Below are 11846 nucleotides of genomic sequence, written 5' to 3'. Positions count from 1 at the left end.
CAGCCCGTAATAAAATAGCAGCCCCCTCACGAAGGGATCCATCGGGAAGCCTAACCCCCGAAGGAAGTGAGACATGAACACTACGCTCTCACCGGGCTGGGGACTGGGAATAGCCTGCCTTTGAGCAGGCAACCTATGCGGAATTTCGGCGGTCAAGAACTTAGCCTCTCTCAACTTTAGCACGTCTTCCTCCATGACGGAGGAGGGCATCCATCATCCTTGAAGGTCGGAACCGGACATTATCGAAGGTCCGAAGCGCCTGGAATATGGAGCCTAGGGTGTTGGAACTCGAGGCGACGGGCGAACTCATTTGAGATTGGAAAAAGGAGTAAGGCCTTGGTCTCTTTATAAGAGGTTGAATACCAGGAGCCCTCCCTGTAACCGTTTGGGACTCGCCTTTAATCGAGAAAACGTGCTAACGGGCACGATTGGGTTACCCACGTCCGTATTGATGAGAATCCCGTAAAAGGGGGGCACACGATCTCTGCTTTAACAAGATGTGCCAAGGAAACCGCCTCGCAAAATACGCTGAGGTGGAAAAGTGAAAACGATTCGAGTGAAGGACTTGGCTATAGTGTGATGACGCACTGCGGAATACGTCAGCAGATTTGATTTGTGTTAATATTATTCTCTCTATGGCAATATGTGGAAGCTTATTTTGCAGAACCGGACACTACTCTTGGTGTTTACAATCTTCTATGAAGGACTTGGAGGAGGAACCCGCCTTGCAATGCCGAAGACAATTTGCGCACCAGACTCGTCGTCATTGAAGCCTGGTTTAGGGGCTACTGAGGGAGTCCTGGATTAGGGGGTGTTCGGGTAGCCGGACTATACCTTCAGCCGGACTCCTAGACTATGAAGATACAAGATTGAAGACTTCGTCCCGTGTCCGGGTGGGACTTTCCTTGGCGTGGAAGGCAAGCTTGGCGATGTGGATATTCAAGATCTCCTACCATTGTAACCGACTCTGTGTAACCCTAACCCTATCCGGTGTCTATATAAACCGGAGGGTTGTAGTCCGTAGGCAATCAACTCCATATACAACAATCATACCATAGGCTAGCTTCTAGGGTTTAGCCTCCTTGATCTCGTGGTAGATCTACTCTTGTACTACCCATATCATCAATATTAATCAAGCAGGAGTAGGGTATTACCTCCATCGAGAGGGCCCGAACCTGGGTAAAAAACATCGTGTCCCTTGTCTCATGTTACCATCCGGCCTAGACGCACAGTTTGGGACCCCCTACCCGAGATCCGCCGGTTTTGACACCGACAATGGTGAAATTCCATGTAGTCGACATTCACATGACACCACTAGAGGAAAGGCAACATACATCTCATCAAAATATCGAACGAATACCAAATTCACATGACTACTTATAGCAAGACTTCTCCCATGTCCTCAGGAACAAATGTAACTACTCACAAATCATATTCATGTTCATAATCAGAGGGGTATTAATATGCATAAAGGATCTGAACATATAATCTTCCACCAAATAAACCAACTAGCATCAACTACAAGGAGTAATCAACACTACTAGCAACCCACAGGTACCAATCTGAGGTTTTGAGACAAAGATCGGATACAAGAGATGAACTAGGGTTTGAGAGGAGGAGGTGTTGGTGAAGATGTTGATGGATATTGACCCCCTCCCGATGAGAGGATCGATGGTGATGATTTTCCCCTCCCAGAGGGATGTTTCCCCGGCAGAACAGCTCCACCGGAGCCCTAGAATGGTTCCGCCTCGAGACGGCGGCGCTTCGTCCCGAAATCTTCCTCCTTATTTTTTTCAGGGCGAAAGACACCTTATACCAAAAGATGGGCACCGAGGGCCTGCCAGGTGGCCCACGAGGCAGGGGGCGCGCCCAGGGGGGTAGGGCGTGCCCCCACCCTCGTGGATGGTGGCTGGCTCCCCTCTGGTGCTTTCTTCGCCCAATATTTTTAATATATTCCAAAACTGACTTTCGTGGAGTTTCAGGACTTTTGGAGTTGTGCAGAATAGGTCTATAATATTTGCTCCTTTTCCAGCCCAGAATTCTAGCTGCAGGCATTCTCCCTCTTCATGTAAACCTTGTAAAATAAGAGAGAAAAGGCATAAATATTGTGACCTAATGTGTAATAACAACCCATAATGCCATAAATATCGATATAAAAGCATGATGCAAAATGGACGTATCAAGGGCAAGAAGAGAAGGGAAGGGTCAAGAAGACCATGGCCAGAGTAATTGGCAGGTCTTCTATGATGAGACCCGGCAGAGGATGAGGAAGAAGAGGAAGAAGAAGATGCTGCACCAGCATCTAAAGCACAAAAGTTGATGGGGGATGCCATCAAGTCTGGGGCTGCTCCTTCAAAGCCCAAGACTGCCACCAAATCTACTGCTTCAGCCCCCAAGACTGCACCAAAGAGGAGCACAAGAAATATACCAGCTGCTGAACAAGGCCCAGTGCTGGAAATAGAAGAAGATGATGATGAAGCCCAAGTAACAGAAAGTTAAAGCCAAAGATCCCTGACCATGATGACAATCATCGAGTGGCAAAAAACATGAAAGTCAGAAAGGATGCAGGTCTCAGATTGTGGAGACAATCAGACCCTTATGCTGTGAGGAGAAGGACTGCTGTGGACTATAGATTTCACACCAAGGAGCAGCAGGACTTCTATGAGACAATTCTGTTGGATAAGAAGCCCATAGTGTGTGACATGAAGTGGGTAGACTGGAAATACATCGACAACAATGAAGACCACTTCCCTGGAGTACATGAAAGTTTCAGACTCAATGGAGTAGACACTTTTGTGGGTCAGAAACTGACCAAGTGGAATGATGAGCTCATTATGCAATTCTATTCTACAACTCATTTCTATCTAGATGGAAGGATTGTTTGGATGTCTGAAGGTACAAGGTACCAATCAACAATTGTTGAGTGGGCCAAGCTCATCAATGCCCTTGCAGAGCTTGAGGATGACATAGATGTCTATGCCAAGAGAAAGAAAGATCACAACTCCATGGCCAACATGTACAAGGAAATTCCTGACAAAGCCTTGGAGACACATAAGCTAGGCTATGTATATTATCTGTTGTCTGGACTGGCCACTATTAACACCATCTTGAGGCACACCTTGTTGCCCAAATCAGGAGATCACAGGATGATCAGAGGCCACTCCATCAATCTGCTTCAGTTGTTTGATGTGCCCCAGAAATTCAAGGTGATGAGTTTGATTGTTGAGACCATCAAGAGAACAACTGCTGACCAAAAGAGAGATCATGTGGGTATGCTCCACACATCCAGATGCTCATCAACTCCAAGATGGGCACATGCACATACTTGTTGGATAAAGAACACCTTCCCTTGAGGCCTAACTTTGAGGACAACATAGTTGTCATGGATATTGAAGATCCTACATCAGTAGAGGCTCAAGAGAAGGGGGAGAAAGCTAAAGCAGAGAAGACAGCCAAGATGACAAGTGTTAAAGAGGCTTCACAAGTTTTCCTAAAGTCAAAATAAGATCAACTTCGATATCTTATTCAAGCCACTTTGAGGGTTGAGAAAGGATTGACCACCCTGACTCAGAATCAAGAGAGTCTTGAGAGGATAACTGAGACAAAGTTCTATGATCTAGACTTGAAGGTGACAGAAATGCAAACAGTTGTTGAGCAGCTCCAAGAAGAAGCTGAAGAAAGGAAAGGGAAAGCTACCACTGATGTTTTTCAGAGTGTGCCTCGGGCACAGAGATCTGCAGCAGTTCCTGTGACAGACACAAGAGCTACTACGTCGGCACCTGCAGCCACACCTTCAATAGCCCTTTCGGTTGCACTCCACCAGCTCCAACAACCTCAACAGATGCATTCGTCCTAGGAGTCCTTTCCACGCCACCTCTCGAAGATCAAGCTTAGAGAGCCGCATAGCACTATGCATTTTCAAGCTTTTTGGTAACTTGTTGCCAAAGGGGGAGAAAGTGTATAGATCATAGGCTTCGAGAGATAGAGAGAGAGAGATTTGCTTCTTTCTTTTTGCTACCTCCTTTGCTACTTGTTTTATACTTATTTGTTTGCTTGCTTGGATGCTACTTTATGGTTGTGTGTGTGAGATACTTGTATGGTCATGAGTTTGATCATATCATACGTTAATGCTTGTGCTTGAATGATGATATTATCTATCTCTCATGTATGATCATTCACTTTGCCTTGGTGATGAGTGCATATATCATTTACTATCATTTTGAGCGCTCCACCAAGATGTATGTGATATGGAAGAGCAACCCATGATCCTAATCGATTGTGCATTTACATTCAAAAGCAAATTTTAAATAATGCGCAAATTTAGGGGGAGCTCTTGCTTATCACATACTTCTCAAAGCGACGATACATTTCATTCGTATTAGCTTTTCTCAAAGCTTTAATCTATATGTTTTCATCAATTATCAAAAAGGGGGAGATTGAAAGTTCAACTAATCTCTAGGTGGTTTTGGTAATTCTTAACAACATATAGCTCATTGAACTAATACTCTTTCAAGATGATCATTTTAGAAAGTTCAATGTTTGGCATGGCATGGACTAGAGATGTGGACCCCTCAAAATGCTAAGGACACATATTGGCTCAAGCTCAAGACTCTACATTTTCATTTTAGTGATCCAAGATCACATTGAGTCCATAGGAAAAGTCAATACTATTAAAAAAGGGTGAGGTGTTGCTTAATAGCTTGCTTGCTCAAAATGCGTAGTGATATGCTCCAAAAGCCCTCAACCACTTTCTCATATCCACATATGTCCCAAAACAAAATTCAAACTCAGCCCCACCAATTTGAACTATCCGGCGCCACCGAGTTCATTTGATATAGGCATAGCCAGAAACCCTAATCAGTTCGGTCTCACCGATAGGGATCTCAGTCTCACCGAGATGGGATTGCAAACTCTTTGTTTCCCTTCGTAATGTTTCGGTCTAACCGAGATGAGCGATCGGTCTCACCGAGTTCGCAATGCAAACTCTCTGTTTCCTTTTCGTAACGTTTCGGTCTCACCGAAATGAGCGATCGGTCCCACCGAGTTTGCCTGACCAACTCTCTGTTTGCCCATTACAGAAATATGCCTCACGGAGTTCATGTGATCGGCCTCATCGAGATTACGTTATGCCCTAACCCTAATAAAATTGGTCCCACCGAGTTGACATGTTGGTCCCACCGAAAATCTTAACATTCACATTTTGAACTAAATCGGTCTGACCAAGCTTGAGTATTTGGTCCCACCGAGTTTGGTAAATTGTGTGTAACGGTTAGATTTTGTGTGGATGCTATATATACCCCTCCACCCTTCCTTCATTCGGTGAGAGAGCCACCAGAACGTGCCTACACTTCCAGCATTCATTTTTTGAGAGAGAACCACCTACTCATGTGTTGAGACCAAGATATTCCAATCTAACCACAAGAATCTTGATCTCTAGCCTTCCCCAAGTTGCTTTCCACTCAAATCATCTTTCCACCAAATCCAAATCTGAGAGAGAGAGTTGAGTGTTGGGGAGACTATCATTTGAAGCACAAGAGCAAGGAGTTCATCATCAACACACCATCTATTATCTTTTGGAGAGTGGTGACTCCTAGATTGGTTAGGTGTCACTTGGAAGCCTCCGTCAAGATTGTGGAGTTGAACCAAGGAGTTTAAGGAGATCGTCTACTTTGTGAAGATCTACCCAAGCGAGGCGATTCCTTCGTGGGCGATGGCCATGGTGGGATAGACAAGGTTGCTTCTTCATGGACCCTTCGTGGGTGGAGCCCTCCGTGGACTCGCTCAACCGTTCCCCTTCATGGGTTGAAGTCTCCATCAATGTGGATGTACGATAGCACCACCTATCGGAAACCACGCCAAAAATCTCCGTGTCTACATTGTGTTTACTCCCTCCAAACTCCTCCCTTTTATCTTCATACGCAATGATTTACATTCCGCTGCTATACTCTTAGATTTGCATGTGTAGGTTGATTGCCTGACTTGTGTTAAGTTGCTAAAATCTGCCAAGACTTAAAATTGGGAAAATGCTAGATTTTTATTTGGTTAAGTAGTATAATCACCCCCCTCTAGACATACTTTCGATCCTACAAGTCTTGAGGTAGGTGTAGGGGTCGGAGCTATGACCGCCAGCTGTCCTACCTAATTGTCGATTCGAGGGAGCCGCATCACGACCATGGTTGGGTCCTTGGGCTCCGACCCTGTCTCCTATACATCGAGTGGGGTGGCCTCGATGGGGACAATGGCGCCTGAGGCGCTAGATCCATCGCGGTCGCCGCCACAGGGGCCTCCATCTCTGTCGCACCCGCCGCCACACGAGGAGGATGTGCCGGCTTCGCGGGTAGCGCGCCACAGGGAGAATTTGCCCCGCGGTTGCATGTCATCTTTGCCGGCAGGTTCTGCTGGACCACCAAGTTTAGCGAATTGGTTGTACTTGTGGGACAACATTGTCTTTGAGAGAGTGGAGGAGATGGGAAGGGAGGAGGCCAGAAGAGGGGAGAGGCGGTTAGGCCCTTGGTGATGGAGACACGTCGATGCCGCATGGCGGCCATCCGAACAGCCACGTTTAATGAACAGGTGGTTAACGGGCACGTTGCCTCATTCGTCCATAACTAATTGGAAACTCGGAGGTGTGTTAATCCCTTTTGATGGCAATTCTAGTGGTTTCACAATCAACAAGATTCAAGAGTACATGACATCTCAAACCATTATTTTTCTATTATAATATTCTACAAATCATAAAAATCAAAGATGTCGTATCGTCTAGGTGTCGCCGGTGGTGGTACAAGAAATTTTACTAAAATTGAAAGAAATGACCCGACTTTTGTCTACTAAAGCTAAAACGCAGCACTTCTGAAAAAAATGCACCATTTCTGAAAAAAAATGCCAATTAAATGTTTTTCTATATAGATGATTAAAGAGACATTTTGCAAACCAGGAAGTACCACGTGAGACCCACTCGTCAGAGGCCAAAGGAAAAGCTAGCACCAAATCCCTCTCTCCGCTCTGTTTTTGGAGGTGTTTCTCTTCTTCCTCGCCGCCGTGATTCTTTCCTCACTCCCCACCCCAGCCCGCTCCGCGCTTGCTCACTACCGATCCCACGGGGAGGGCCCGGCGGCCAATCTCCGCCTCCAGCATCGTGGAGCCTCGCGCCTCCGCCTCCCACTCCCGAGCCGGCAACCGCGGCAGCAGGAGCGGCGAGAGGAGGACAAGGCGAAGGCCCGAGAGGACGCAATGGAGTACAGAAGAGTGAAGGATCAGGTGAGTTTAAACCCGCAACCCTAGGGAGGAATGCCGCTACTCGCGCTGGCCCTCCGTCGACGGCGCCTTTAGGTCAGAATAGATCGCTGCCGCGGCGGATTTTCGTTTCCCCTTTTCCCTTTTGTTTGTTCTGTCTCCCGCCGTAGGGTTCCAGGATTCTTAGTACATGCCGATGTTCGCCATCGGTAACCCCCGGGGCTGAGCTAAATTTCAAGCTCCTGCAGTGCCTTCCCGTGTTCGTTTGAGGTTCCTTGCGGTATGGTGAACCTGTACTTTATCAATTGTGTTGTGTGCTGACAACCTGTCTTGTCCTGTATAATCTGAAGGAGAGTTATGACGCCATATCTCAGAAGGACATAGAAAGCCCTGATGGGAGGTCTCTTTCTAGCAGTAAGCTCTTGGTCCATTGTTGAAATTTCTCTTTGGACTATAATCAGTAACATCACATCTTTAATGCGTGTGCTATATATACAGCTGCAGCAACTTCCCCCCTTGGCACCGCAGGAGGTTCGAAGGGCAAGAATAGTTGGAAGCAAAAGTAAGACTGTTTGCAACCTTTGTGCCGTATCACATAGTTTCTGGAAAATCAGAATATTTACTGGCAAGTGTCGATTGTTGCTGCAGGTCTATTGTAACAATTGCGTTGACATTACTAACAAGTTCCCAGGCAATACTGATTGTGTGGTCAAAAAGAGCTGGAAAGTATGAATATAGTGTCACAACAGCAAACTTTTCGGTGAGAATTTAAGTTTTCTCTTGGTGATAGTAGGGATAGGAGGTTCCCCTTTTGTTCTCGTGAATTTATTTATCTGTGTCTAGGTGGAAGCTTTAAAATGTCTATTATCACTTCTAGCCCTGTACAGAACATGGAACAGTCAAGGTGTTACAGAAGATAATAGGTGACCATTCTACCATAATCTACCGATTAAGTTACGAATCTCTATTTCCTTTTCCATATTCTCTACCGACATTTCTTTTTATTTTCAGGTTAAGTACATCATTTGACGAAGTTAGTGTTTATCCTATCCCTGCCGCACTTTACATGGTAAAGAATCTATTGCAGGTATGCCCACTTGTCAATGTCTCTTGTGATAAAATAACTTCATGTCTGCAACAACAAAAGTTTGAACCATGTTTCCTCTACCTGCCAGTATTACATCTTCGCCTATGTGGATGCACCAGCTTACCAGATCCTGAAGAACCTGAATATTATCAGCACTGGTGTCTTATACCGTATCATTTTAAAGAAAAAGTAAGACCGACTAGCTTAATGTGGCTTTGGAAGTTGGGAACAGAGGGAACTAACAATATGTGCTCTTTTTCTACTTTGCTGATATCTTTATTTTTTATATTTCTTTCAAGCCTTGTAATATTATGTTGGATACTTTAGCTTTGCTGAAATGATGTAGCAGCATTCAGCTCCTCACCAAGTATTCATCATTCTGCAGGACCACACAAACATGTAACATCGTAACCTGTAGGCATTTTGAAATAATTCACTAGCCTGAGCTTCCCATCATAATTTATATGGTGTTCTTTAAGTGCCACAAATGTTCTTATTCCTCTTCATTCTTTCAAGAACTGTTCATAGTACTCTTCTTCCCTAACACAGCAACACCTGTTTTCAATTGTTAATCTGGCATGGTGATTGTTGAACTATGTTGCATCACTGAATGCTTCGTGTTCTTTCCAGATTAAGTGAAATTCAGTGGGCTGCATTTATTCTCTTATGTGCTGGCTGCACTACGGCTCAGCTAAACCCCTCGTAAGCAAAATAAGTTTGGATTCTTTTTCCCTTTCTCGGTATTCTTTCCCCATTTCTCTAATCAATATGTTCAGCTAAGAGAAATAATATGCCCCTTTCAGATCAGACCATGTTCTTCAAACGCCAATTCAAGGTTGGATGATGGCCATTGTAAGCATATAAGAGAAAAAAATCGTTCAGTCTGGTCACTTGGACGTGTTATAGCAAGTTATTTTACCCAACTTACTGACTGTATTTTTGTTTCAGGTGATGGCTCTTCTAAGTGGTTTTGCTGGGGTATACACAGAAGTATGTGACTTTGTGCAATTGCTCCTCTTTGCTTATGTATCTTGCTTTAGAAATAATCATTTGATTCGACTGTGAAGGGAATTTCTGAAGGGCGTAAGTCATATTCATTTTTTAACAATGCAGGCTATAATAAAAAAACGTCCTTCGAGAAACATCAATGTGCAGAATTTCTGGCTGTACATTTTTGGAATGCTCTTCAACTTAGTTGCCATTTGTGTTCAGGACTTTGATGCTGTCATGAACAAGTTAGTTGTGTTGTAAATTGCTTCATTCTTGTCATAATATTTTGTTACAATGCATGATATTGCTTATTCTAACCTGACTGCCATCTAATGCAGAGGCTTTTTTCATGGCTACTCGTTTATTACACTTCTGATGATTCTTAACCATGCACTCAGGTACTACAGCTGAATCTTTCATCTGATTTAACATTTCATCGTTTGGGGTGAAATTACGTTGTAATATTTTTGGTATTCTTTGCAGTGGCATTGCTGTATCAATGGTGATGAAGTATGCTGACAATATTGTCAAGGTAAAAATTCTTAATTTCTACAATGGGTTTCGTGGTTTAAATTCTTGTGTTATAACCATCTTTGCCACAAAATTGCACATTCTAGTAGCTGTAGCTTATTCCATCACCTAACGTTACCCCTACTGAGTCACCACTTACCGTTTTAGTGGCAGTTTGTAATTAAAATCTTGGTTGTTCTCCTAAAATCTTTCCCCCGTCACGTTGGTTTTAGACTTTTTATTAAATAAAAAGATGTGGTTTACATACTCGTTGCATTGCATTAAAAATATCCATGCATTGCTAGTTCAACTTAAGTTCAGATGGCTGTCTCGTTGAATTATGCCAATCGGAGAACTTTTCGCATCTTTCTATTATCAGTTTCCGTGCCTTGATGGACTACAAAAGTCAGTCGTTTTCATCTTATAGCATGTATGCATGTCTGCATTCTTAAATTTGGACTACTCGACAGTCCACATTCTGTTATCTGAGAAACTATTGTAATTGACATACTATCTAAATCTCTTCACAAAACAATCAACAGATTCTGTTCATCCTTTGGGAAGCAAGAAAATGAGACTTTACCTCCTAGAAGGATTGTAACATAAACCCTATCTTTTCAATACAAAGAAACGCAAGAATCTCTTTGCGTTTTCTTGAAAAAAAAGAAAGAAAACGAGACTGTATCAGTCAGTTATCCTGCAATTTGGACAGTAGATTAATGTGGTCTTTAGATGTGATATTTAAGATGCCTTGGTTTTGTATTTATTCTGAGATTCTATGAATTATGAAATGCTCTAGTAATTATTGAGGCAGATCAAAAGATTATTGATATCAGCCATTCACGCTACTCTTTTGTCTTTACACACTTGCACTTTGTATTTGATTGGCCTAACCATGTGTCTCTGCACACACACATTCACAGGTGTATTCAACTTCAGTCGCAATGCTTCTGACAGCAATCGTATCTGTCTTCTTGTTCGGCTTCAATCTGTCCCTTGCATTCTTCCTTGGGTCTACGTAAGTGATGATGCAAATGCAGCAGCAACAAGATATCTCGACCGGAGCCTTGTAACCCATGATGGCCTAACAAAGCTCTGCTACTCATTTCAGGGTCGTTTCGATATCGGTGTATCTGCATTCTGTCGGGAAGCCACAGCAGCAGAAATGAGTTCCGCCCCCATCTTTCTTTCCAAGATTGGCAGCGAGTGCCTCGATGCCGCGTCGCGGAACGGATTACGGATAGCACAGGACGGCAGCATCGGAGGAGAGTAGACTTGGTTCTAGTTCATGGAACTGTTGTTGAGGCAAGGCGATGGATCGCCCGGTGACATATTCAGGTTCACCGTCCGTTTGAGCTGCTTCTGTGGTGGCATCCCTGGTTCACTTTTGCCTGGTGATCAGGGTGGGTGCCGCTAGTTTCTTATCTGGGGAGGTCAGCGAGAATGCGAGATGCTGGCTGTTTTCTTCATGCCTTCCTTTTGACCTCTTTAGCCATACTCGGATTATTACTAGCTAATTATCATTGTAGGCACTGACAAGTTGCGCAGATGTCCATGCCCAATGTTTCGATCTGAAAGTATGAGTCAGCAAACATGCTACCTCGAACTCTTGGCATAGCTAACTTTATAGTTGTGCTGTAGAAAAAATCTTTGAGCTCGTCTGTAGGCGGCAATGGATCACGGGGCGTGCACAGCAAAGCGAGCGTAGGAGCAGCGGCAGAAGGAGTAGGAATCCACATTCGATGGCCGCCCGTGTGCCCAAGCAGTCCCGTGCTGTGCCCCGTCCCCGTTCGTTGGCAACTGGCTGCAGATGATCAAGCGGCGCCCGAGGCAGAGCGCGCGGCCATGCCATGCCGGCAACAGCGGCCGAGCTATGCTACCTGCCCGGCAGATACGCCTGAAAGGGCCGCGCCCATTTCAAACCACGTCTCTCACAGGACGACGACGATGCACAGTACGCTAACTTTCCTCCATTATTGGCAGGCCATTTTGTCGCCTCCCCTTCATCAGGAAGTAAGATAAGAAT

The 11846-nt window shown here is 44.6% G+C and overlaps 1 protein-coding gene across 1 annotated transcript; it reads left to right on the top strand.

Annotated features, from left to right (window-relative positions):
* Positions 1-7230: 7230 nt before the first annotated feature.
* LOC119353950 (CMP-sialic acid transporter 2) lies at positions 7231-11426 on the top strand. Its single transcript, XM_037620651.1, has 15 exons — positions 7231-7257; positions 7584-7647; positions 7732-7795; positions 7882-7993; positions 8077-8156; positions 8245-8320; positions 8409-8509; positions 8951-9022; positions 9124-9172; positions 9269-9310; positions 9434-9555; positions 9649-9708; positions 9794-9842; positions 10744-10838; positions 10932-11426. Exons 1-15 carry the CDS (start codon positions 7231-7233, stop codon positions 10987-10989), a joined length of 1071 nt encoding a protein of 356 aa, XP_037476548.1. The 3' UTR covers positions 10990-11426.
* The last annotated feature ends 420 nt before the right edge of the window (positions 11427-11846 follow it).

This window comes from Triticum dicoccoides, chromosome 2A, assembly GCF_002162155.2.
Source record: "Triticum dicoccoides isolate Atlit2015 ecotype Zavitan chromosome 2A, WEW_v2.0, whole genome shotgun sequence".
NCBI classification, from domain to species: Eukaryota; Viridiplantae; Streptophyta; class Magnoliopsida; order Poales; family Poaceae; genus Triticum; species Triticum dicoccoides.
The sequence above is the reverse complement of the archived record's forward strand: the minus strand, read 5'-3'. Positions and strand labels throughout refer to the sequence as shown.